The sequence below is a fragment of the Dasypus novemcinctus genome, chromosome 7 (genome assembly GCF_030445035.2).
Source record: "Dasypus novemcinctus isolate mDasNov1 chromosome 7, mDasNov1.1.hap2, whole genome shotgun sequence".
In the NCBI taxonomy this organism is placed as follows: domain Eukaryota; kingdom Metazoa; phylum Chordata; class Mammalia; order Cingulata; family Dasypodidae; genus Dasypus; species Dasypus novemcinctus.
This window is the reverse complement of record NC_080679.1, coordinates 28,224,353-28,250,951: the sequence shown is the minus strand read 5'-3', so window position 1 is coordinate 28,250,951 and position 26,599 is coordinate 28,224,353. Positions and strand designations below refer to the sequence as shown.

At 41.0% G+C, this 26,599-nt stretch overlaps 3 protein-coding genes and 2 long non-coding RNA genes across 5 annotated transcripts in view; 3 read left to right on the top strand and 2 right to left on the bottom strand.

The window, feature by feature from the left end:
• LOC101433934 (transmembrane protein 169) overlaps positions 1–12,464 on the top strand; it is a 31,940-nt gene extending 19,476 nt beyond the window's left edge. The window contains exons 2-3 of the mRNA XM_058300164.2: positions 7,227–7,624; positions 10,053–12,464. Of these exons, the coding sequence (XP_058156147.1) occupies positions 7,354–7,624; positions 10,053–10,675 (894 nt within the window). The 5' untranslated portion in view covers positions 7,227–7,353 and the 3' untranslated portion in view covers positions 10,676–12,464. The remainder of the gene's footprint in view (positions 1–7,226; positions 7,625–10,052) is intronic.
• Positions 1–26,599, bottom strand: part of LOC139439298 (peroxisomal trans-2-enoyl-CoA reductase-like) — a 145,113-nt gene that overhangs the window by 66,650 nt on the left and 51,864 nt on the right. The gene's annotated exons all lie outside the window — the stretch shown is intronic.
• On the bottom strand, positions 36–17,653 carry LOC131279139 (uncharacterized). The gene is made up of 3 exons (XR_009186479.2): positions 17,136–17,653; positions 1,278–1,388; positions 36–502 (listed from the first exon to the last, which is right to left on the bottom strand). It is a non-coding gene; the product is annotated as an uncharacterized lncRNA (long non-coding RNA).
• Positions 13,601–16,126, top strand: LOC139439277 (uncharacterized). Its single transcript, XR_011649156.1, has 2 exons — positions 13,601–14,095; positions 15,321–16,126. It is a non-coding gene; the product is annotated as an uncharacterized lncRNA (long non-coding RNA).
• LOC101430434 (X-ray repair cross-complementing protein 5-like) overlaps positions 21,448–26,599 on the top strand; it is a 45,050-nt gene continuing 39,898 nt past the window's right edge. Inside the window, exons 1-2 of the mRNA XM_071216503.1 lie at positions 21,448–21,627; positions 25,414–25,527. Coding sequence (XP_071072604.1) covers positions 21,448–21,627; positions 25,414–25,527 — 294 coding nt within the window. The remainder of the gene's footprint in view (positions 21,628–25,413; positions 25,528–26,599) is intronic.

Sequence of the window (26,599 nt, the reverse complement as noted above, 5' to 3'; positions counted from 1 at the left end):
TTCCACATCCTATTTTTTTCTTTTTTTTTTTTTTTTCCCCCCCCCCCCAATTATTCAGCTTTTCTTCACAGGAGTCCTAGACCACAGCAATGTATATATATAATATACAGCACTCCCACACATCCACCAGAAAACCTTTTCCCTTCCACAGTGATACTCTTACGCCCTATTCATATCATATTTACTTAAAGTCCATCAATATATTTTTGACTATGCTATAAGTCACTAGCATTCTTATGCCAATCATGCACATATTGTTGAGTCTGCACTGTCTCATGCAAGTAGCATGAGTAGTAGCAGCTGCAATGACACCAATCAGTCTTAGTATGCTAGCTACTATCAATCCCACAAATTGCTTCGAGCGCTTCAGGATTTCTCGAGCCATATGGAACAGCACTTAACTCTCAGGTGACAATTGCCAAATTCGGTTCAGTCGTACTGGAATCCACACTCCCCGCCGTCTTCGAGCCATTATAATGAAATCTCCATTCTGTAAAATGTTCTTGGACAAACAGGTATGCAAGGACCCACTTTTGTAAAATAGAACATTCCCGGTTATGGTTAATTTTCTGACCTCAAACACATAAGGGTCTCTTATACACGATTGAAAATGATGAATTTGATTTAAATGCAGATATTGACTATTTTTACTATTATTCCCAATCCATTCTATAGTAGGAGCTATTCCTAGAAAAACTTTCCACAAATTCTTTTGTTTATGTATAGATGTAATGTTTCACTATGGAGAAGGGATCCATTTCCCTTTAGATTTCCAAATCATTTTTAGTAAAAATTATTTTTCGTTGTCCTTTACTATTTAGACCATGCCAAATAAATCTGCCATAATATGTAGAGGGACTCCCCATTGGGGCACTCTCCCATACTATTCCATAGGAATCATTAAAAATGACAGACCCTCTTCCCATATGTCACTCTTGCCATCCTTCTTTATCCCTACTTTATTTTTGCAGACAATCATAAGAAGGATTTTTGGTCATGATAAAATTGTAAGAGGGAAATAAAGTCACAATAGATTGACTATTATTATTTTTGAAGATAATCATGATCCGATTTGGTTACCAATGCATAAGGGTAGATAATCAAATGGTAATACAAGATTATAGATTCTCCTTCCTCATGGGGTTTAATTGGTAACCGATCATCACTTGGTCCAGGGAATATATGGGTTTTATTCAGATATATAGGAAAGAATGGATCTTTCCAGGTTAACACTAAGTAATGGGGGTTAGGTATATAGTCCCAATAAGTGTAATTACCTGCAGCTTCCTCATAACTTACGATCACCATCATCAGAAGTTGTAGGAGACCCATCTCTTCATTCTGAGGTTTAATTCTCTTCACAGGTAGCCAAATTTGTTCTCCATTTTCTGAAATGATAAGACCATAGCCTCACCCCCATACTCTGATCCTGCCTTTTTTCAATTCATTGCTTAAAATATCTTTCCAGAATATTGGTTGATCTTCATTTCCTGTGTCTACTGTAGATGTTTGACATTTTCCAAAGTGACATTCTGCAGGTGTCAATGAATTATAAACATTAAGAAAATTTAAAGTAAATAAAGCTTTTGCCAATTGATCTTTTGGTGTTCTAATACCATCATCTCCCCCTTTTTGTTTTAAAAGCATAGTTTTTAGGGTATGATGGCTGTGTTCAACTATGGCTTGACTTGTAGGATTATAAGGAATACCAGTAATATGTTCAATAGCGTACGTAGAACAAAAAGAAGTAAAAGACTTACTAGTGTAAGAAGGGCCATTATCAGTTTTAATTTTCAAGGGGCATCCCATCACAGCAAAAACAGACCATAAATGTGAACGAACATGATGAAAACGTTCATCACTTTGTGCAGTAGCCCACAAAAAATGAGAGTAAGTATCAATGCAAACATGGACATATCGTAATTTACCAAATGATGGTATGTGAGTAACATCCATCTGCCACAGTTGATTAGGAGCCAGGCCTCTGGGATTAGTCCCAGCCTGAAAAGGCACTGTAGTTAAGGGTCCACAGGTGGGACAGGTGTGAATAATTTCTTGAGCTTGATGTTTTGTTAATTGAGGAAATTTATGTCTAAGTCCCTTAGTATTAATATGAGTTAATGCATGATATTTACTGGCATCGTGCAAACATCCCACTAAAAAATCAGCTTTTGCATTTTGGGTAGCTAGAGGGACCAGGAAGGGAAGAATGAGACCAGATATGAGTAATATATGTGGGCTGATTTCTCTGCCAAATGAGAGCTTAAAGACTGGCAAAAAGTTGAGATAACTTATTAATAATAAAAATATGAGCTGTTTCTATATGAGCTACAGTTAGACACACATATTCGGAGTCAGAGACAATATTCAAGGGCTCTTGAAATGTTTGTAAAACCTTAGTGATGGCTGAAAGCTCTGTGCATAGAGCAGATGAATAAGGAGTTTGCCAAACCTGTTCTTTTTGAGAAGTAATGTATGTTGCTTTTCTATTACTATTACTGTCAGTAAATACTGTACAAGATGGTTGGGCTATGCACGTAGCCCTGAAAAGCACTGCAAAAGTTCATTGTTGGGTTTTTCACAGATAAAGGAATGCAGCTGGCTTGACTTGTTTAAGAAGACACTAAAGAAAGTTTTAGCAAGTTTAAAACAAAGTGATAGCAGCACAGCTGGACATTAACTTTTTGCAACAAACTAGCAGAGTTTTGGATTGCTGCATACTACAGTGTTATTTTAATCTATGATAAGAGGTTATTTTTGTGACACATGCTCTTTTATAATAATTAAAACCATAATTAACCACATTGTACTTCTCTTTAATATTATGTTGAAATATTGGTAACTTTATACATTCTTAAGCATTCATAGGAACATTTTACTCATACAACTTTAATTAACAGAGGGTTAAAGAAAAACAACCTGTTAATTTTATAACACTTTTAAACACCTTCTATTTAACTTATAACATATTAAATGAGCTTAACTATTACTTTAATTTTTCTTTCAAGATAAAAGAACAAATCTCTTATAATTAGTTTGGAATAAAAGGCTACTGTTCAGGATTTAATTTTGAGAAAGCAGGTTTGAATGTTATTTTCTTTTAAAAGTGATAAAACTTTTCCTTCTTGAAACACTGAGAAAATGATGAGGTTAAAACACAAGAAGCTATTTTGATAAAACAAACATTCTTTGTATACTGATTATGTAGGATAAAAACTTTTACCAAAACAGATTAATGACTTAAGAGGCTTTGAGAAAGAACAAAATTTTAACTTTGCATTAGTAATACTACTTGATACTAAACCTTTAAAAAATTTTATAGATAGACCCATCAAATTTTATTTAACTTTAATCATAAAAATTTCTTTTCTACGAACCTTCTACACGTTAGTATTCACCTAGGTTTTGTTCCACACTCTACTCTTCCCAATGATCAATCATTTTATCTTAGGACAAAATCATCTCCTGTTTCCTTAATAATAAAAACACATTCTATATAGCCCACATGCAAAGTTATCAAGCAAATTTCTTACAACATATAATTGCCATTAATGCTAAACAAGCTTGTTACAATAATAAACTTTTCTTTACTTTAAATATTTAGTAGCATGCAATATTAGAAACAGTCCCCTAGAAGCAAGTTCTCAGGGGAGGCTGGCTGCCGACAAGTTTTCCTGTTATAAAATTACCTTTTATTATTATTATTATTATTAATTCAGGTTTGTTTAATAATGAGGCTTTTGGAATTAGCTACTTAAACACTTTAATTTAAACAATGCTTTGTTAAATTTCTTATAATTATTTATAACCATATAGACTATAATTATATTATTTTAAGACAAATTTCACCTTTACAGAACACATTTCCTTACTTAAAGTTACCACAATACTTTCTATAACTTGCCACATGCATTTAAGTTCCAAGAGTTTATGAAAATTAGCCACCCTACTTTAGGACAAAACACACTTTTTAGAAAAAACTTATTAAATTTCAGTCAGCATTTCCACAAACTTTTAACCTTTTTAATATTCATTTAAATTTTACATCTTTCATTTTATCCTGTGAAGAAAAATAAACTATTCATTTCAATCTAGGCAAGAATTTTTTATGAAAAGACTTATAATAATTTTGTTAATCAAGACTTACAATTTTTATCATTGTAGAGATCTTAATAACATTTAAACTTAAGTATTAATGTAAGAGCTTATTTAATTTGTGGCCATTTGAATAGATCTCTTTTTGAAAAGTTTTATTAACTTATATTACCCATCCGGAGGTATCAAAATATACACTGACATTGAACGAACAGACAAACACAGAACAATCAACACATTAACAGAAACATACAGTTTACAATTAACCCATAATTCTTACTTTCTTGGTATAGCTGTTTTTAAGTTCTCCATTATATCACGTTTTAGAGTTTACTTTTAAGATTTTTTCTGGAATCCATGTTGCTTGTAACATGCAAGCGTGTACTGGAAACATTTTTATAGTTATCAGCAATCAGTTAAGAAAACTTGAGCAGTATAAATGTAGTTAAGCTTTAGTTTAGCAGTTTAGACAGACCATGAACACACATTTTTGGATTATTACTCTGTAAGATTACCTGAGACTTGAAGATCAGGAGTAAACTATTGATTTGAAACTGACAATTCATTTTTAAACCTTGATAAAAATTTTGTACTAATTTATTATCTTGGTTAACTAGGCCCAATCAGAATTAGCATGTAAACAAAACAGAACACCAATGTTGCCATGTTTTTCTCTTTCTTCAGTGGCTTAACTCTATTAACCCCCACTAGCCCACAGCTGCATTGTCATGTAGATAGCAGGGGGTTTGCAGAGTTGCTGCCAGAATAGCTTCTTTATCTTAGTTAACACTTTAACAGAACATTTTCTTACAAACCTGATTTCACTAACAAGGACTTTATTTAGTATTTTCACCTGTTTTAAATCTTTTAATAGTTTAAAAGGTATTGGCTCAGGATGAAACTCGACAACCCCTTGCAAATTATTTGTATCTGATGGTATCGCATGTAATGTTATGGGGAAAGCAGATAATAATTGTTTAACCTAAGACAAAGCATCAGCAACATCTGAAAACATTTCTAATTTAGGCTTAGTAACAGAAGGCAATTCAGTAGGTGCAGAGGGTTGTACTGGATACACAGAAGATATATCATTAGGACACTTCACTGAGCTTTTACTGAGGAAAGGGTTAATATCAGGATGAGGGAAAAAACCTAATGGTTCTCCATTCACCTCAAGCTCCTGTTCTTATTCCAATTTACTTTCTTTCATTTCAAATTTACTTATGGGCTTAGAAAATATAGTAATTTCATCTTTCTCTCCTTCTTTAGACTGTAAAGGATCTAAGGCTGCTGCAATTTGTAGTCCTAAAGCCCACACCGACAGTGGTATAGTTTTTTCTTTTTTGGTATGTTCTAAGTGGCGCCTTCATTATTTGTTTCCACTGTTTAAGATTTAAAAGATTTTTCCCTTGTGGCTGAAACCAATAACAGTGTTTTGAACTAGAGAAAAAGTTCAGGTAAATCAGCAGTTTTTACTAACTCCGACAGTATTTAAGAGAGTTTTTAGTACCTGTGAATAGTCTTCCAGCTGTCCTGGTTGATTACCCATACCCTGATCCTAGTGGAAAACAGGATTAATTAAAATTCTACCACTGTATGGTCAGACTCGAGTCACCCTTTGATGGATGCCTCAGCCTTTCAGGAAGGTTTTCTGTTCAGCGTTCCCGATACTGCCTTGGAAGAATCTCTGCTGCAGTCACTGCCTCGGGCCCCACATTGGACACCAGATGTCAGAGTCACGGACCCGAAGGGGTATCGGGAATGAAAGACAAAGAGAGATTGGGATCAGGGGATCTGAGAGCATTGATTTCTCAAGCTCATCAGACAAATTTATTAATCTCAGGGGCTTGCTTATATACTCTAACAGGCCGTGAAAAGCAGGAACTATTCTAGATAACTATTACCATTACCTCATTCTTACTAACACAATGAATTAGATAGTTACCAAAGCTCATAATGTTCTATTATATTATTGAAACAAATATATTCCTTAATCTTTTTGCTCAGGTCATTCCAGTCTAGCAAGTCCTTTTTCCACCAGAATGTTACATTCCCCTGATAGAATTATGACCTGCACCTATATCTCCAAGGACAGCATGACTCAGTGGTTAAGTAGGTAACTTGCTATTATGGAAACAACATGCCTTTGTTTCCCACAAATTACCAATAATATTGTATAATAACAGGGACACTTGCCTCCTCTACTAAATTAAAAAACTGAGTTTGATAGAAGTGTTTGAGATTATTCTAGCTAATAAAGAAGAAATGAGAGAAATAGATTATCCATGACCTCTAATTGTCAGCGGTGGTCATCAGTGGCTCCTTAATTTTACAAAAAGTGTCAACCAGACATAAGGTGCCTTCTGATGGAAATACAGAAGAACATCACCTATAAAGTTTTCTTGCTAAAAATACTCAACCAAAAAAATTCCAACCTAAATCTGATTAAGCCTCTCTATTTAACAAATATTTAGGAAATAAATGATTCAGAGGAACATGCTATGGGGATACAATCAGGAAAATCCAGGCATTTGGAAACTACAAGATAATTTACCTGTTCAGTAGCCAATAAATTGCACAGAAAAAATTGGAGAGTGACCCTCTAGACCTGAGATAGACACTAGCCACATGTGGCTATTTAGGTTGATAAAATAAAAATGCTGTTCCTCAGTTTCAGTACCCACATTACAGGTACATCAGCAGAAAGTTCTATTGGACAGCACTGCTATAGACCAAGAGACTTAAGGGCCATTTGCCTTGTAAAGACCTTATTTTGATCCTGATCAGTGCAAATAAACTTAAAAATATTGCCAACAGACTCCCATTCATCTGTAGAGCTTCCTCACCCAACTACCCTATGCTTTTCATCTCCCAACCTGACTGATGTTCTTGTGTAATATATGTATGTAGAGATGACAATATGTAAACTTTGTACAAAATTTTATACAAGTAAATTACGTTCATGACCAATCCATTCTCATATAAGTATTTTCACAGCACTTCTGATATAAATTGTTGTGAAAAGTAAAAGGAGTGGAAGCCTTCTACCAAGATGAGGATCATTTCCCAAACCCCTCTCTATCCCACACCTATTTGCTCCCTATTAATGGCTTTGATTTCCTCTCTTGCAGATGGGATCCATCCTTGGGATCTCTTTGCATAGCCCCATCCAGGAAGAAACTCTGTGATGTGTGTATTCTGAGTTTGCCTCAAGCAAGGTGGACCCTTCCTAAGAAATAGCTTGACCTGAGGACAGGGATGGAAGAGCCAGCCGGAGCGGAAGGCCAGAGCCAGCTCCCGAGTCCCCATCATGGCTGTCTGAGGAAGGTAGTGGCTGCTCCGTTGGCCCTGGATGGGGAATCCACAATGGGTCGCAGGAAAAAAAAGAAGAAAGAGTCCCGCCCAGAATCTATCATCATCTTCCGGTCAGAGAGCGAGAAATTGGATGAGGAGCCAGTGGAATTGGAAGGTGGAGATCAACCTAAGGAGGAGGAGGGAGATGATTTCCTAGACTACCCTGTGGATGATGGTGAGACCCTCTGGGGCCACGATTTTACAGCCATGGGAAGGAAACCCAATGTTGATCTTCCAGAAGACAACCAGGGATTTGCTCACTGATTTCTTTCTTCTTGTTGATACATTTTTTCTCACAGTGTTGCAAAGCCTTCATCCAACAGTCTTTACTGAGCACCTATTATGTTGCATACTAGATGATGTGGAGAAGCTCTCTCCCCTTTAGAGATCCTACTAGAAATTCTGGCCTGTTTAAACCTAGTAGAAGAGGGTGATTTATACACAATTAGTAGACTACTCTAATTACTACATGTAAGAAAAAGCAACAGTAATAATTTAATTTCCTAATAATCAGGAAAATGAAAATTATGACAATAGAGATATGGTATTCCTTCACACACAGTATTACCAAACATGAGTAAAGCCTGATGATAATAACATGAGGAAATGAATATACTCTCATACACCTCAAGCGGAAGTAGAAACTCTTTTAACCACTTTGTAGGGAAATTTTTCAATATTTATTACAATCCAAAATTCAAAATATATAGATTCTATGTCCCAGAAATTATAATTCTCAGTATCTACCCCAAGAAACTTATACCCATGTCCACAAGGAGGCATTCATGAAAATGTTGTTGTTGCTAAAGAAATTGTGGTGTGTCCATATTCAGGATTACTGTGTGGCAATAGACTGGTGAGGTAGATGAGCGGGTGTGTAGAGCTCTAAAACATACGCCCGCCATGAAAGAGACAAGGCAACGTGCCTGCCTTTGTGCAGCTTATCTTCTGGTCAGGGGAGGACAGACAGTAACAGGTCAACAAAGAAGATAAATTCATATGGTGGTGAGTATGACAGACAATAAAACCACAGTGAGGGGGAGATGAGTAACTGGTGGAAGGTGGGGGGCGGGGGAAGACTGGACGGCCTCTCTGAAGAAGTGACGTTAGAGCTGATCCTAGTGACATGAAGGGGCCAGCCGTAAAAACATCTGGGCAGGGCATTTCCAGGAGGGCTAACAGCAAGGCAGAGAGCCTAAGGTGGGAGCACCATTGGCCTGAGTGAGTAGAGTGGAGATAACAGGGGGAAGGTGGTGGGAGGAGAGCAGAGGCCTTGTCGGTCATGGTAAGAAGTTGGAGTTTTATTAGAAGGGTGAGAGGAAGTCAATGGAGGACTTTTAGGTTCAGGAGAGTCACTATCTCATTTATAATTTTAAGGGATCACTCAGGCTTCTCAGTGAAGAATGGATTGGAAGGCATAGGAGTAGAAGCTGATGAGCGACTATTGCAGCACTGCAGCCACAATAATATTAATGTAGAAGCCAGGATTGGGGGATACAGGGGAGATAGAGGAGAATGGATGGATTCAGAATGTAATTTGGATCTTGCTGATGCATTCAAGGTAGGGATGGGGAGAAAGGGGAATCAATGTTGACTCTTGATATAGGAAATGGAGAGATGATGGTGTTTGCTGAGATGAGGGAGACCGTGAAACTAGTAGGTTTTAGGGGAAAAGTACAACCCTTATATGTGGGCGGTCAGAGCCCCTGCCGCTGTGCTTGGCCCTGCTATTTATGTGGGTCTGCTCTAACTTATTTCTAACCATGGAGCAAGGAGTCCACAGGCCCCAAAGGATATGCTTACCTAGAACCTGGACCTCCCTCTTACACTTCTAGATCACATTTCACACACCTAGGATCATGCATTCCCTGCCTCAGGATCCCAGCCTCACTTCTAAGATGGCTGAATGATAGCTTTTTGGTGATGTTGGTGGGATATGTGTGTGCAAAGAGTTTGGATATGAGGACTGGGATGTCTAAGACACGTGGAGGCCCCCTTTTGGGGACACATAGAAGTAGACATGAGAAGACAAGGGGGTGGGCTGCTCACAAAGGGCCTGCAGTTGAACTCTTACCCTAGCCCCTTGATACATGCGCACACACAGTGTATAATGCACACAATGTAGTTTTCATGGTATATAATGCACACAGTGTACAGTTTTCACAGTATCAACAGTAATTGGTACTCATGAAGAATACTTTCAACAGCACTTGTAAACTAGAGATAAGATCAGTATTATAGTAAAGTGAGGGAGTGAATGCTTAGATGATTTGTAAATAGTCCTTTACACCCCTCCTTTTCAGCGAGCCTATCCAGATTGAGGCCCAGAAAGGAGAGAGAACATGAAAAACAAGTTTAACTTGCTTCTTGATTTATCAGGGCCCATATGCATAGAGTGAGAGTTCACTGTGGGAGAAATAATACCAGTGGCTCCCTTTCATGGGAGACCTGTGTGGCCAATCATTGAATCATGGACTCCAGGATAGTGCCAGAGGCTCAATCAATGAAAATGGATATTGTCATAATCAGTCCCAGCCTTATCAGACGCCGTGATGAAATGTCTTTTTTTCTGATCTTGACTTTTACCTCCCTGTGCCTTGCAGGTATGTGGAACATGCCTTTGGACAGCCACTATGTCACATTAACTGGAACCATCACACGAGGAAAGAAAAAAGGTCAGATGGTGGACATCCATGTCACATTGACAGAGAAGGAGCTGCAGGAATTGACCAAGCCTAAAGAGTCCTCAAGGGAAACAGCACCAGAAGGAAGAAAGCCCTGCCAGATGGGAGCAGACCGAGGACCGCATGTGGTCCTCTGGACGCTGATCTGTCTGCCTGTGGTTTTTGTCCTCTCTTTCATTGTCTCTTTCTACTATGGCACTATCACCTGGTACAACATCTTCCTCGTGTACAATGAAGAGAGGACCTTCTGGCACAAGATCTCATATTGTCCTTGTCTCATTCTCTTCTATCCAGTGCTCATCATGGCCATGGCCTCTTCCCTAGGCCTCTATGCTGCTGTGGTCCAGCTGTCGTGGTCCTGGGGAGCATGGTGGCAAGCTGCTCGGGATATGGAGAAAGGCTTCTGTGGCTGGCTCTGCAGCAAGCTGGGTCTGGAGGACTGCTCTCCCTACAGCATCGTGGAGCTACTTGAATCTGACAATATCTCAGGCAATCTCTCCAACAAGGAACCCATCCAGGAAGTAGAAACCTCCACTGTCTAAACTTCCAACAATTTCCTTCCTTCTCTGGCTTCAGTAGTCTACATATCATCTTGCAATTCCAAAGGAGTCTTTCTTTAACATCAACTCCCCCCACCCCCAGTTCTTCTGGAAAATCCTAACCCACATTGGTCTGCCCTACCATCTTTATGGCGCCAGGAGAGCAGGGAACAGAAAAAGCAACTTGGGCCAAAGCAGTCCACCTAGTGGATAAACTCTTCTTTATTCCCTGCTCTAAAGTAACAACTTATCTGGGACAGGGAGCTTGGCTGCATATTGGTTCAGGTGTTACTAGTAGCAAGAGAATATCTCTCTAATGTCACATGGTGAATAAGGAGGCTCAGAGGAGACCAAGTGCACCAGTAAGTAGTAGGGATGGAGTGAAACATTTTGGAAGCAGGGCTCCAACAGTAGAGCAGAATATAAAGACTTGAATGTGTCACCTACATGTAGATTTAGCTGCCTATGATTAAAGCAGTGGATTACATAAGATAGAAGTTTATTTCTATCTCTCATACAGAAGTCTGGAGGAAGACTGTCCAGGGACCCTGGGAAGTCCACGGAACCCCAGACTTCTTCTGTTCCTCTACCATTGATAGGATTTTGTCCTCATGGGCCTTTTCCTCAACATCCTAGTTGCTGACTACATCTCCAGTCATCACATCTATGTTTCTGGCAGCAGAATAGAAGAAGGGACAAAGAAGAGAAACCCCTCCAGTTTAAGGACACTTCTCAGGAGTCCACTCAACACTTCTTTCTATATTTCATCAGCCAGACCTCGGTCCTGTGGCCTCACATGCAAAGGAGACTGGGAAATGCAATCTTGGGGCTGGGCAGCTACAGTCTCCGCTAAGAATTGGAGTTATGCTGATTTGAGGGAAGAGAGAAAAACGGCTCAAACTACTAATATAGTTTTATCTATTTATTTATTTATGTATTAACTTTGGTCTGAATCTTACATAGAGAGAATTTACACTGTTATTAGCTAAGAAGCACCTTGTATATTTTACAATTAAATATCCTGTGGTTTCAGGGTTATTTGGAAAAGAATAGTGGGTAGGAGAGCATGATTATATAAAGGCAACATAACTCTTTGTCATGGTGATGGAGATGGGGAAAAGGTGAAGTTACTTAATCTAAGCAGTAGATTAAATATTATGAAAGGAGGAATTGTATCTGCCAAATTACTCTCCAACAGAGTCCAGTTGCTTTACGCACAAAGAAGCCAGTTTTAGCTTTCTGTGATTGGGCAAAACCTCTCTCAGAGCTTCACTCACTTGGACCGTTCTAGAGTTTAATAACAAACACTACCTTTGATATTCTGAGAAATTTGTGTTTTCCTGGCCCCTTGGGGTTGTACACCACCTTAATATCTTCTGAACTATTTATTTTCATTCCTAAGGGTCTCCTTCTAATTGCAAAAAATCTAATCCTAGGCGGTCAAGCAAACCTTGCAGGTTTGAGTCCTTGCAAAAATAGCTGATGCTCATTTCGTGTTCGTGTCTCACAAGTAAGCTGCTGAAAGAAACTGCTTTGAATCAAACCAGAGTAGACAGCCATGCTCCCCCACAGCAGGCTAAGGACATGTGTCCTAATATATGGTGCTGAACTCCACCCTCAGAGGAGCTTGCTCTCTGTCTCTCTCTCTTTTAACTGTTATTCGTCTAGTGAGGAAAAAAAAAAAATTTGCCCAGCATTTTTGAAGATAAACTTGGTGCTCTCTGGTGCTTTTACAGATATATTAACTACTGTAATGAAAACAAAGAAAATAAAAACAAAATCTGATGAACAATTTATTTGCTCACTTTGTCTTTGAGGCGCTCCGAAATTGCTTTGAATGCTATAGTTCACAGAAAAAGGGTGAGCCTGATGGCTGCCTTATATATATAGATAAAGATCTTCATATGGTTCCTTTTGTCTTGACACTTTCCACACACCACTAATTTCCTGGGATTACATTTAGGTCGTTCATATGTTTACCTACGTGCAACCACATTTGTCATATTTCAGCCAAGGTCAAAAGTAGTTTAATTAGGTCAAAGGTGAAATGGGGTGAAAGGTGAGATTAGGCCCAAGAGATACCTAGATGACGTTGACAAGGCCTTCAACCTGAGTTGGGCTTGCCATCTAGTAGAAGAAAGAGGCTTGTAAACTAAAATAATTTCAAAAGGCTCCCATAGAGGAAAAAACACTGAGTCAAACAGAACAAAAGTAATTTCTTCTCTGATACCAGCAAATGCCTACAGAATCTGAGATAAGCAATTGAAGAAGAGTTAAACACCATCTTGTTAGAATTGGCAGTGATGACCAGGTCATAAGGCTGTGGCTCCATTCCGATTGGCTGAGTAAGCTGCCTACCTGTGAAAGACAGCATGTCTCCCCGCAAGAATGAGCCATACCACCGTGGGAGTGGAGCAGATAGGACCCTCATCCCTTCCAGGACATCAAACCCTCTTGCATTCCAAGAAAACCCTACTTTCTAGCCCACCCCCAAGCCATCCACAAAAAGAATTCACTTTTACAGCCCTTTATTGACCCAAGGCTGTACTCTGGCCCCTAACCCTCTCCCCGTGAACTAACATTACCCCACCTATTGATTCACTGTATGAATTCACATCTGCACCTTCCACAAGTGGGCCGAAGTCTCTCTTCAGACCCCCACCATGCTGGTGGGGCACTGAAGTCTTCTTCAGACCCCCGCTGTTGGGAGAGCTTCTCAATAAAGTCTCTGCCTGTGGTCATATTAGTCTCCATGTCCTAGTAAGCACCGTTTTTCTCCATTTGGTCTGAACCCAGGCCTGGGGTCATGTTGAGACTGATGGACTAATGAGGAATATTGCCTCTGCCATGGCCGAATGCCCATTCCAACACCGGACATAGAATCTCGGCTGGGTGAGATAAGGATTTCTCCACCAGAGGATCCAGCTGTCTCTCTCTCCTTTTCCATTGTCCAGGACAACCCACTGGGAAAACCTAGCGCTAGGTCAGGATCCTCAAGGGCCCCAAGGGCCATGTTCCCCAAGGACCATGGCAGGTGGTATGCCTGTGTCCTTGGGGAAGAAACCCCTCGGCTCCAGAGATGTCTGACTCCAAGCATGGTATCCCATTTCCTTGGAGATATCTGAATGATTCTGGGATGCCTGTCTCACTCAGAATCTTCCCCCCATCCTAGAGATTCTTAGTCTCACCCAAGCCACCTAAATGGGGAATTCAAGTTTGGCTCCCCCAAAATCCACGCCTCTGGGCTGTCTCCTTCATAACCTTAAAACTTTGTACCCGGAAGGAGACATCAGACCTAAAAAATTCATTTTCTATCTGACCTCTGTGTGGCTACAATCCCAACTGCACAATGAAAATCGACACACTTCTAATTTCCAAGTTCTCCAAGAATTGAAGATCTTTATCCAGAGCAGGGGCAGACATGTAAGATTCCTTATGCTCAGGCCTTTTCTCGTCTTTGTATCCATCCCTCACTCTGTCAATCCTGCTCCCTTATTACACCAAAAAACCTCCTCGAAAGCTTTCTTCTTGCTCCTTTCTGCCCCCTAAGTTCCCCAAAAACCTGGACTTTAATCCAGCTGATCAGACTGCCCCTGCACTTCCTCCATATATTCCTCAGACATCAGGTCCACCCCCTACCCTTCTCATCCTCTAACTCCCCTTCTTCCCCCTCTGGTCCTCACCACCTTCCGCCCCAACTTTCTCCCCTCCTCATACAGGCATGGGAGCTGGAGCTTGCCTCCCCTCCCCACCCCTCCTTGCTGTCTATAGACAGAAAACCCTTCTTCCAACTCAGATCTCTCTGATCATGCCCCTCCTCCACTGCTGTATGCCTCATCAGGACCCCAACTTACTCCATCCTTCCCCAGTACCCCCACATCTCCCTGTAAACCCATTTTCTTCTCCCTACCCACCACCCACTCTCAAGCCCAATTCCCCACTCTCCAGGCTCCTACCCCAACTCCTGTCCTCCCTCTCCAGGAAATAGCTGAGGAGGAAAGCACATCCCCGTCTCAGGCTGATCTCTCCCAAATCAAACACCTTCTCAGATCCTATTCCTCTGATCCCTCACGACTTACCAATACCCAGCTTTGCCTAATATCCTATCTTAACCTACCTCTTACAAGTAAGCTTTCAGCTGACTCCTAAGACTAAGTATATTCCTAAGAGGTAATAATCTAAATTATATTTGCTAAATCTCTCTCTCTAAACTGTTCAAGTTTAACTGCATTGTGCTCAAATATTCCTAACTGTTGCTGATTACTAGTAAATGTGTTTTTTCCAAAAACAAAATTGCATATTACAAGCAACAGTGATTCCAAAAAATCTTAAAGGCAGTAAAAATAGTCTTACCAAAGGAGTAAGAATTATGAGTCAAATTAATGAACTTTATTTTTCTGTCTGTGTGCCATAACTCTTTTTGTGTTTGTCTATTTGTTCAGTGCCAGGGTATTTTTAAGACCCCCAGGTGGTAATATTAATTCCTACCAGAGCTCTATTCAAATGGCCAAAAATCAAACAAGCGCTTATATAAATAAATAGGTATTAGTGATGAAAATTCTAAGTCTTGACTGATAAAACTGCTACAAATCTCTTCATAAAAAATGGTTCTTAGCTAAATTAACATAAAGTTTCTTTTTCTTCACAGAATGAAATGTAAGATATTGAAAGAAGTGAAAAGTTTGTAGAAGTGCTGACTGAAATTTAGTTAGTTTGTTCAAGAAAGTTTGTTTTGTCCTAAGATAAGATGGCTGGCTTTCATGAAATCAGAATGGAAGAGGGAAGTGGATGTGGCTCAACTGATAGAGCATCTGCCTACCATATGGAGGGTCCAGGGTTCTATCCCCAGGGCCTGCTGACCTGTGTGGTAAGCTGGCTCACGCACAGTGCTGCTGCGCACAAGGAGTGCCGTGCCATGCAGGGGGGCCCCACGCACAAGCACAAGGAGTGCACTCCGCAAGGAGAGCCGTCCCGCATGAAAAAAGCACAGCCCGCCCAGGAGTTGTGCCACACACACAGACAGCTGACAGAGCAAGATGACACAACAACAAAAAAGAGACGCAGTTTCCCAGTTCTGCTGTATAATGCAAACAGACGCAGAAGAAGAACACACAGCGAATGGACACAGAGAGCAGACAATGGCGGGGAGGGGAGAGAAATAAAATAAATCTTAAAAAAAAAAGAGGTCCATTTTGGGAAGCGGATCTGGCCCAACAGATAGGGTATCTGCCTACCACATGGGAGGTCCAAGGTTCAAACCTAGGGCCTCCTGACCCGTGTGATGAGCTGGCCCACGCGCAGTGCTTATGCGCGCAAGGAGTGCAGTGCCATGCAGGGGTGTCACCCGCGTAGGGGAGCCTGACGCACAAGGAGTGCACCCCGTAAGGATAGTCACTCAGTGCAAAAAAAAGTGCAGCCTGCCCAGGAATGGCACCGCACAGATGGAGAGTTGATGCAGCAAAATGAGGCAACAAAACGAGACACAGATTCCGAGTGCCGCTGACAAGAAGACAAGTGGACAAAGAAGAACACACAATGAATGGCCAAAGAGAGCAGACAACTGGGGGGGGGGGGGGGGGGGCGGGAAGAGGAGAGAAATAAAAAAATAAAAAATATTTTTTAAAAATCAGAATGGAAGTATGTAAGACAAAATTTGAATGCATATGGCAAGTTGTAGAAGGTATTGTGGTAGCATTGAGTAAGGGAATGTGTTCTGTGAAAGCGGAGTTTGTCTTAAAATGAAGTAACTATACTCTATGCAGTTATGAATAGTTATAAAAAGTTTGTAAAAGCATTGCTTAAACTGAAATATTCAAATGGCTAATTGCAAAAATCATTATTAAACAGAAACTGAGTTGATGATTAGGAGCTACCTCAATCTGCATATTATAGTGGTAATAGGGAAAAATCATCTTAATTCCATTGAAAATCTTAAGCTTTCATAAAATAATGTGAAAAGCAGTTTTTCTGCACTGCTAAAATAAAATACCTGCTAAATAATGTAATCATGATAATTGTATGTTCTAAAAAATTTGCTTTGAAACAGTTTCCAAAATCATTTAGTAACTTACATATGTAGGGTGTATACAATGTGTTTTATTGTTAAGGGAAAAGATAACAATTTTGCCCTAAAATAAAACAACTGGCTTATCTTAAAAGCCTGAGGTAGGCAAACAATTAGAACAAGCTACAAAGTCCTGTCTATCATATTCTTAAATGGTGTTTAGTTAAGTAAAACACAAAACCATACCCTCTGCTGTAAATGATGAAATACAATGTTTTCTCATATTATTGGGATACTGAAAACCCTTCATCCCTCATTTAGCTCAGCTATTAAAACCATCCTATGTGTTAATCAGAAGAAGTTGTGCATAGAAATGAAAGCGCCCCTCCGTCCCCAACCAGGCTGCTTTTAAAACAATAACACAGGATCAAGCAGTAAGGGGGGTGGATCTTAACTTACCCAGTGAATTTGATGTAGCCAGTACCAATACTGGCTTTGGGTGGAGTTTGTGGCAGAGGCAACTTTCTAAACAAATACCACTTGAGTTTTATTCACAATTGCAAGAAGAAACCAAAGTACAAGACAAGAAAAATGAACTGTTGTGAGTTGCCCTCTGTAGAGAAGAAAAATCTGTGGAAGAACATCTGGAATGCCTGCCAGCAGTGACAGGTAACTGTCTAGCATGCCCTGCCCCCTTCTCTAATATCTCTCTTGGGACTATTAAGGCAGATGCCCTCATGAAAGTCCAGAGCTACCGTTGAACCCCAAAAAGCATTAGAGTGCCTCCACCACAAAAGCAAATATCGTGGATACCAGACCGACCCTGTAGTGCCTAGGCCAGCAATTCCAACTGTCTGTCACTTACCAGCAGCTCATGAACATCACCCACAAATGTCCATCATGCTCACTCCAATGACTGCGACAATTACCTTGCTGGATGAGACATACTGGCCGAGCACAGACTCCAGTAGCACGATGGCAAGTGCATAACATCCATCCCCTTCCTCTCTCAGAAAGGGCAAGGTATGCTTTCAGTGCTGCAGACACTGCAACAGGACTCTTGGAACCTTGTAACCGAATCCTAATAACAATGCACTAGTCTAAATTACAAGTTAAAGTGCCAGCTGCTCCAAACCCAAAAAGGGAAGTAATAATAATTTGTTGTTGCCTATGCTTCAAACTATATAAAATGGGGAAAAAATGTCGTCATTTTGATCACCAGACTGGTCTATGCAGCTCTGCTGGTTTGGAATCTTAAATCCATGAAAAGTCACTCAAAAACACTGTCATTCAACCACAGTTAATAATCTAAAGTCTCCTATTCCAGCTAAAATGCTACGTGTATAAACTCATCAAATCAGGTAATTTCACTGTCAACCATTAATGCCATAAATGTTTAATGCTGAATATATAATCTTATTGTTCCTTGTCCTCAAACTCCTGGAAGTGATAACCCCAAAGCCCACCCTAAATTTCCTGGTTAATTCTGATCCTTAGCACAATTATAACTCTCATTCTCCTCCTATCAGCAATAACTCAGTTTATCCAGACAGCCATCCAAGATGTCACCCATGATCATCTTCTTCTCCAATTCATACACCAAATCCTACAGGCAACAACCCAGGAATTCTTAAACGGCGCCATTCTGCTGGGAGAACAACATCAACCCCTGCAGGACCTGAAACCACAGCCCACTGTACAGGAGGGAAGGGAACTTCTTTTCTCCGCCCCATAACAGCAGGAAGAAGCCAGATCGAGCTGACACCCCAAATCCCCTCACCCTTCCACCCTGCCCAGTACCTTATATCCCAATGCCCAGGACCCCTCATATATATATATATGTTAGAGGATATATATGTTAGCAATGTTAGAGGTTTGCAATGATTAGCAGGTCATAAGGCTGTGGCTCCATTCCGACCGAATTAGCAAGCTGCCTACCTGTGAAAGAGAGCATATCTCCCCCCAAGAATGAGCCATGGGAGTGGAGCAGATAAGGACCCTCAACCCTTCCGGGCATCAAAACCTCCTGCATTCCAAGAAAACCCTACTTCCTAGCCCACCACGCCAAAGCCATCCATAAGAAGAATTCACTTTTACAGCCTTTTATTGACTTTTATTACTCTGGACCCTAACCCCTCTCCCCGTGAACTAACATTTCCCAACCTATTGACACACTGTATAAATTCAAATCTGCACCTTCCACAAGTGGGCTGAAGTCTCTCTTCAGACCCCCACCATGCTGGTGGGGGCACCGAAGTCTGTTCTTCAGACCCCCTCTGTTGGGAGAGCTTCTCAATAAATTCCCTGCCTGTGGCCATATTAGTCTCCATGTCCCAGTAAGCACTGTTTTTCTCCAACACATCTCGAACAACTGTGTTCACCCATAGTTACCTAATCTTCCTAGTGAATATCAGAGAGCAGAGCTCTATTTTCCTATTTGCTTAGCAGCCAAAACATGCTGAGCTGGAGAAAATAAAGTTTGACCCAGAGTAATTAGATTAAAACTTGTTTATTGCCATTACATCATCTCAGTTTGTGTTTGTCATGATTAGGCTGTGTCAACTTGGTTACGTAATTGTGCCCAGTTGTTTGGTCAAGCAAGCACTTGGTTAATTGTATACAAGGACATGTATGGACTTTAGTCACCAGTGAACTTGCTCCATAGAGAGCTGATTATATCTACATCAATCAGGGAGATTGCCATCAGCAATGCGTGACATGAGTGACGCTTTATCCAGTTGATTGAATGCCTTAAGCGGGAAAGTGATTTCAGCATTCAGGGAGAATTTCCCAGCAGTCTTTGGACAGCCAATGTTTTCTGGAAACTCATCAGAGACCGTCCGACTTTCATCGGAGCCCTGCTTTGCAGCCTGCCTGTGGAACCTGGACTTGGGCATGCATGCCCACGGTCACATAAGAGACTCTTATAAAATCTCCTACTATTGACAGATATCGCCTGTTGATTCTGTTTCCCTAGTGAACCCTGACTAATACAATGCTTAAGAATAATAAACCCTTGTTCTCCAAGACTTCCTATAAAACAAGAGTCTAAGTCTTGAAAGGAACTAATTTCAGATGATTTGCAAATTTCATTCCTCCCCTTTGGAATGGACACCTAAGCCTTAATATTTGCCATGTTGGAAGAGATTAGTAGGCAACATCAAAAGTTTCCACTTCCTCCATTAATTTAATTACAAACATAAGCTTTTTATATAAATTTTTTAAAAATGGGATTTCATGGCATTGGTAGAGGACGGTTCTGACACTAGTCACATCTGGGATATAAATCTCAATTTCATATCTGTACTGTTAAGGGTTTTAAGTAATTCCCGCAATTGCTCATATAACCATTGTTACTGCTTTCTATCAGAGCACAAACTCGGTCTCCACATTTTATTTTGTATAATGCTTATGAAGTTATCACTCATGCAGTTCACTCTCAGAGTACTATCAAACTCAAATACTTTCCAGCAGCCAAAACTGTAATTTCAAAATAAACATGTAAAATATTAAAAACGCAGTAATATTTCAGCTTTGAAAGGACTCCAATCTGGATCAAAAGCTTGAAGAAACTCCTGGGTTCCTTGAACACAGTCAGAAAACGTCCCAGTCTCCTGGCTTTGGTTATTATATAACCTTGGCATCCTCAGGGTCTATTAAGGCCCCTCCTTCCTCGCTGCCTCCTTGTGCATCTACTCAGCTTCAGTTCCCAGTTTTCCCAGTTCAGATTACAAGAGGGAGAGGAAATGACTGGACATGATTGTCCCAGTTTGGGCAGAAGTTTGTGGACCTTACAGGTTGCTAGACCCTTGTCCAATGAACTGTCACCTTGTGGATCATTTGGTGTTCTGGATTGGATCCAAAAAGCACATTCGTGTTCTAACCCCTGTTCTGTAACTGTGCACTTGTGTGCAAATAGGTTCTTTGAAGATGTTATTAGTTAAGATGAGGCCAAACTGGATTAGGGTAGGCCCAATCCAATATGACTGGTGTCATTATAATAAAATTTGCCATAGAGAGCTGGGGACAGACAGAGAGAGTTGGCCCTGTGACGGAGACTGAGATATGAAGCCACAAGCCAAGGAACACCACGAATGGCCCACCACCAACCAGAAGCCAGAGCAGAGGCATGAAAGTTTTCTCCCCCTTAAGAGGGAGGATGATCCTGCACATATCTTGATTTTGGATGTCTAGCATCCAGAACTGTGAGACAATAGGTCGCTTTTGTTTAAGCCAATTATTCTGTGGTACTTTGTTACAGCAACCCTGACAAACCAAGACATTTGGTATGGAAAATACCCTTTTCTGTGCATGGTACAGATCCGGCCTGCCGCCCTTAGGAAGGGGACGGTGACCTTGTCAGGCACTGGAATTGATAGCTGCAAAAACAAAACAAACTCCCTAATTCGGGCTTCCAAGCTAGAGCCCCTCCAAACTTTTGGAAGATGCTGTTTTAAGGCCTCCAGGCGTTTATCCATCCCATTTCCTCTGGAAAGAAGAATGCCGTTCCCAGGTTTACCTAGAAAACTCCTACTCTTCTTTCAGGAGGTGGTCCTCTTACCACAACGGTGATGTCTTTCTTTAACCCCCGTTTTACAGAAGAAGAAACTGAGACTTAGAGAAATTAAGTGACTTTCTGGATTTATAGTCAACTCTAATTCCATTGTAGCTGTTACTCTCAATGGGGTAAAGGGAGGTGAATCTTTCCAAGTGATTGACAGCAGAAACAGAAGGCACAAAATCACCAAGGCCAAACACAGGGAATCTGCGCATGCTCAGGGCTCCTGGCGCGCGGTTTCCCCGCCTCTACAGGCTCAGCGGGAAGCGAGCTCATTTCAATGCGGTCGGGCTCCGAGTCTTCCGGAACCGAGATTCCGCGCGGCGGGTTCCCTCCCGGAAGAGGGGACCAAATAGCCTACGGACTGGCAACACGGCGCGGTCAGGGAATAAGGTGGAGAGCTGTCGATGGGGTCCTTACCCGCACTGGGTATCCGGAGAGGGTGGTTCGGAAGCAGGAATTGGGGGATTCACTGTGCCAAGGAATGGGGAGAGAGGAGGGGAGCATGGTCAGGGGCTGGATGAGGAGGGCCGTGACCGAGTGATGTTCTAGGAGAAAAGCTGAAGACTTGAATTGGAGCCTCGTCCTCTCTCCCCCTCCACTGCCTTTCCCACCCTTCCTTCTACCCTCTCCGCGTCCCGTTGCCTTCCCCACACCGCCTCCTCTCTATCCCTAATTTCAGTCCCAACCCTCTAACTCTACTTCCTCCGTTTCTCTTGAGCCGGCTTTGTTTGTTTATTCTTTTATCTGTAGGAGAATGAAAGTTATCATACCCCCCACAGGCTTGTTGCAAAATATTAGAGACTCCGAATAGAAGCGTATGAAATGCAAAGCGTCGTATTACCACCTCTATAATAATTTATCTCACATTTACTGAAAGCTTCCTCTGTGCAAGGTATACATAATTCCTATCCAATTTAGTGTTTACAATCACCCTGCAAGGTGAAAACTGCTATTCCCGTTTTACAAGGGGGAAAACGACGCATTGAGAACTTTGTGATTAGTTTAAGGTCACAGGGTAACCGGGATTTGAACCCAGGCTGTTTGGTTTCAAGGCCCTGTAGAATCTGTGTCATAATGCTCATTGACCCTAGGTGTCCCAGATTAATAACAGAAATCACAATGAATTTTTAAAATGATTTTTTTCTATAACAGGCAAAGAGTGGTAGTTGTCTCTGAAGGATCACTAGAGGGAAGTGTGGCTCCAGGGAGTTGTTTAATTCATTCAACACATTTGTTGAGTGCCTGCTCTAGACTAGATGCTTTTCTAGGCTCCTGCAGCATGTGTAACATGGAGCTGCCAGGAAATAAGGTAGAGAGAGAGAAACTAGATTTGAATCCAAGCAGCTGATCTCTTCCCCTTAACTCCCACTGGGAAATGATTAGAACGATTCCAGATTCATAATGCTGCTGCTCATCTCTTTTTGTTTCTCCTCCTTTCAGCTGCTGAAAACTGCAGGTCTGGTGGAGCAGCAGCTTTATGGCAGGTGGACTTGATGCACAATTCTAACATCCTGTATTGATTGCTACTATACAGAAAAAATGGGTTGCTATGCTGCCCAGTTTCTCTTTCCTGGTTTTCTTGCTGTTGCCAGAAAGAAACTGAAGATATTATGTAGCCCATTCTGCTTCCAGATAAGAGTTCTATATTGTAAAACCCTTTGATGCCATTTTTTGGATGCCTGGTTCCTGGCAAAAGACCTTTAGTCCCTGACTTAGAGTTTTCTGGCTTAGTAATAGCTATTATAAATGTGTATAGGTTTTTTTTTTTTATTATTGTTATTATTCTCTTAATGTCTTTGAAACTGTGCAATATAAATATTATTGCTCTTAAAGGGATTTTGTAGTTTATTATCATCTTTTCTCCAAATAAGTTCCTTTATTCCAGACATCTCTTAATATAGAGATTGTTGCATTTTTTTATAAACTGGGGAAAAACTTAAATATTGTCTCTTTGTCATGTGTTGCCCAGACGCTTGAGACATAGTCAGCTTTCGTAATCATCTATAACATGCCTTGCAGGAACTTATCCAGGCTTTTCAAACACTTCTGGGGTCAGGAGACCACTGCCTTAGAAAACAGTAGTTCTTTGTTAATCAATTGTAAATGTCCATTTTCCCCCTTCTGTTGGATCCCTGTAACTTTTCCCTGTTGATCCCATTATCTTTTCCACAGACCTTTTATAACATAACTGTCCAGTATTTGGAGAGTATGATCATGTTCCCTAAATCTTGTTATCTGGCTCAAATACCCAGTCTTTTTCCAACAGTTCTTCACATCACATGTTCTCAGATCCTTTCGAACAACTAACAGCCTGTCACATGTGTTCTGACCAGTACAGAGTGCAGATGAGAATGTCATTCAGAGTCAAGGTTTTAGCTCCAGAAAAGACCTTAGACCTCTTCTAGTCCAAGTGCCTCCTACCTCCATGAAATAGCAGAGGGGCTCAGAACTAATTGGTAATAGAGATGGGACTAGATCTCAGGTCTCTAGATTCCTAGACTTGTCTTTTTTCACCAAAGGACTCTGCTCTTCCTTTCTTGAATTCACTATACTGTTAATACAACTAACGATATTTTGGGGAATGGGCGTGAGGTAGGCGTAGGCAGTGTATTGTTTTATCCATCTATTTCTGTTGACTAATTTTAAAATCCACCCTAAAATTGTGAGTTGCTGTTAGTTCAGGTCTCCTACAACTTGTATTTATTCAATTAAATTTTGGATGCTTAAGTATAGAGCTTTCCATGAATCCCTTTACTTTTATTTTGTTTCCCTTGTTTTCTTAGTTCCCCACATACATGAGTGCTATTTAATCTTTGCTTGTGTGTTTCGTTCTGCCTGGAACTCCATTGTTCATTAGGCTAACTCACATTTAACTCTTTTTTTTTTTTTAATATAAATTTTTAAATTTCTTTCTCCTCCCTTCCCCGCCCCCCCCCCCCAGTTGTCTACTCTCTGTGTCCATTCACTGTGTGTTCTTCTGTGTCTGCTTGTATTCTTGTGAGTGGCACCAGGAATCTGTCTCTTTTTTGTTGTTGTTGTTGCGTCATCTTGCATCAGCTCTCCATGTGTGCGGTGCCACTCCTGGGCAGCTCCTTACGGGCACACTCCTTGTGCGTGGGGCTCTCCTACATGGGGGACACCACTGCACGGCACTTCCTGTGCGCATCAGCACTGCGCATGGGCCAGCTCATCACACGGGTCAGGAGGCCCTGAGTTTGAACCCTGGACCTCCCAAGTGGTAGGCGGACGCTGCGGTTTGAACCCCAGACTTCCCATGTGGTAGGCAGACGCCCCATCCATTGGGCCAAATCCGCTTCCCCACTCTTACTCTTTACAATCCATATCCAGGAAGGCTTTTCTGTCTCCTTACTGTCTTTATTCCCTTCCCCATAGCCTTGGGTTCTTAGGCAGGTGCCCTTCCTGTGTACTCTGTTAGTACTTGGTACATACTTCTGTCATGTATTATTTTTTTAATTGTTTTTTTTTTTTGGTACCAAAACCTAGAATTGAACCTGGGACCTCATGTGGAAAACTGGAACTCAACCACTGAACCACGTTGACTCCCCGTCATGGATTTTTGTCCCAGAATTATTTGTTTATATGCCTGTGTCCCCTATTATATTAGATTTGGTATTTTATCCTTCATTTTAGATCCCCAGTTTACAAACTGATTCAAATTGTTGGAGCTCATCATTTTAACCTATGCAGATTGTAGCAGTCAACTATTGCCACAATAAGGCTTCATAAAAAATTTTGCCCCAAATCAGTGGCTTACAACAAAAGCATTTGTTCTTGTGCTTGTGGGTCTGCAGATCAACTCCAATTTGCCTGATGGTTGTTGGGCTCAACTGGGCTGGACCTAGCTCAGATCTGCTGACCATGGCTTTATTCTGGGGCTCAGGCCAAAGGAGCATAGCTACCTGGAAGATGCTTTTCTCCTGGTTGTTACTCTCTAGCTTTTAGAAAGAATCAGGACTATTTAAGGGTTCTCCTTATGGAAATTTATATGTCTTAAATACATTCTCTGTGTAGAACACTCTCCCTCCCTCTACCACCCCTTTCCCAAATATTAGTACAGGTTCTGTAAATGAAGTAAGCAATGGGCCTATCTCTCCTCAATCTTCCCTATGATTGTTATTAACCTTTTCTTAAACATTCTTTGGGACTTGTTTTTAGGCAGCTGTTGTGCTGTGTATGGATGTGGGCTTTGCCATGAGTAACTCTTTTCCTGGTGAAGAATCCCCATTTGAACAAGCAAAGAAGGTGATGACCATGTTTGTACAGCAACAGGTACGTTTCAGATTGGCCTTGAGCTTGTAACCCATGTTTTAAATGTTGCCTCCACATACTAATGTAAGATACTAGTCTCCTTTTAACTTCCAGCCTCAGTGTTTTGGAGAATCTGGGGATTTTCTTATATGTATGTACATGCAAGTCCAGCTACCACTAGATTCTGGTATTTTTTTCTTTCCACATTCTGACCCCATCCACTGGATATTACAGTTTTTATCAGAAACAAGAGATAGTATAAAGTAATGTTTAAAAGTGTATCTCTGGGGACTGAAGCCCTGGATTTGAATCTCTGCTCTGCCATGTTTACTAACCTCTTGACCTTGAGCAAGCCCTTCATCTTCTTTGTGTCTATTCTGGTTTTCTATTGCTCAATAGATAAAATATTCTGTCTTACAATAACATGAAAAAAAAATTCTCCCATGGGTCTGTGGGGTGATTGGACTCAGCTGGGTGATTCTCCTTCAGGGCATCTCATGAGGTTACTCTCATATGGTGGCTGTGGTTAGAGTCATCTGAAGGCTCAGCTGGGTTGGGCAACCAAGAAAGCTCCATCACGTGTCTGGTCATTGATGCCTCTGTCATCTGGGTCCACCAGAGTACCTACATGTGGCCTTTTCAGGTAGCTTGGGATTCTCACAATGTGGAACTAGTTCTGAGAACAAGTGTCCAAGAGTGAGCATTCTAAGATACCCTGCATGGCTTGTAACTCAGCTTTAGAAATCTGAGAAAGTCACTCCACTGCTTTTTATTGGTTTAGTAAGTCACTAAGGCCCACTTAGATTCAAGGGAAGAAAATTAAGCACCCCTTTTTTATTATAAGAAGTCTCCTGCTGGGAGACAAAACCTGATGAAAGTCTCATACTGTTCTAAAAATCTCCTCCCCTCCCTTGCCAAGGTTTTGTTGTCCAGCAGGCAGAATTCTGGCAGGCCTGCCCTACTGGTGTGCTAGATATGTTTGGACCCTAATGGCTGGGACCTTTGCTTCATGTACAATGGAATTATAGTTGCAGTTGTTAATGAACTTGGGAAATGAACAGACCAACAGAAATGCAGAATGACTGTAATTCAC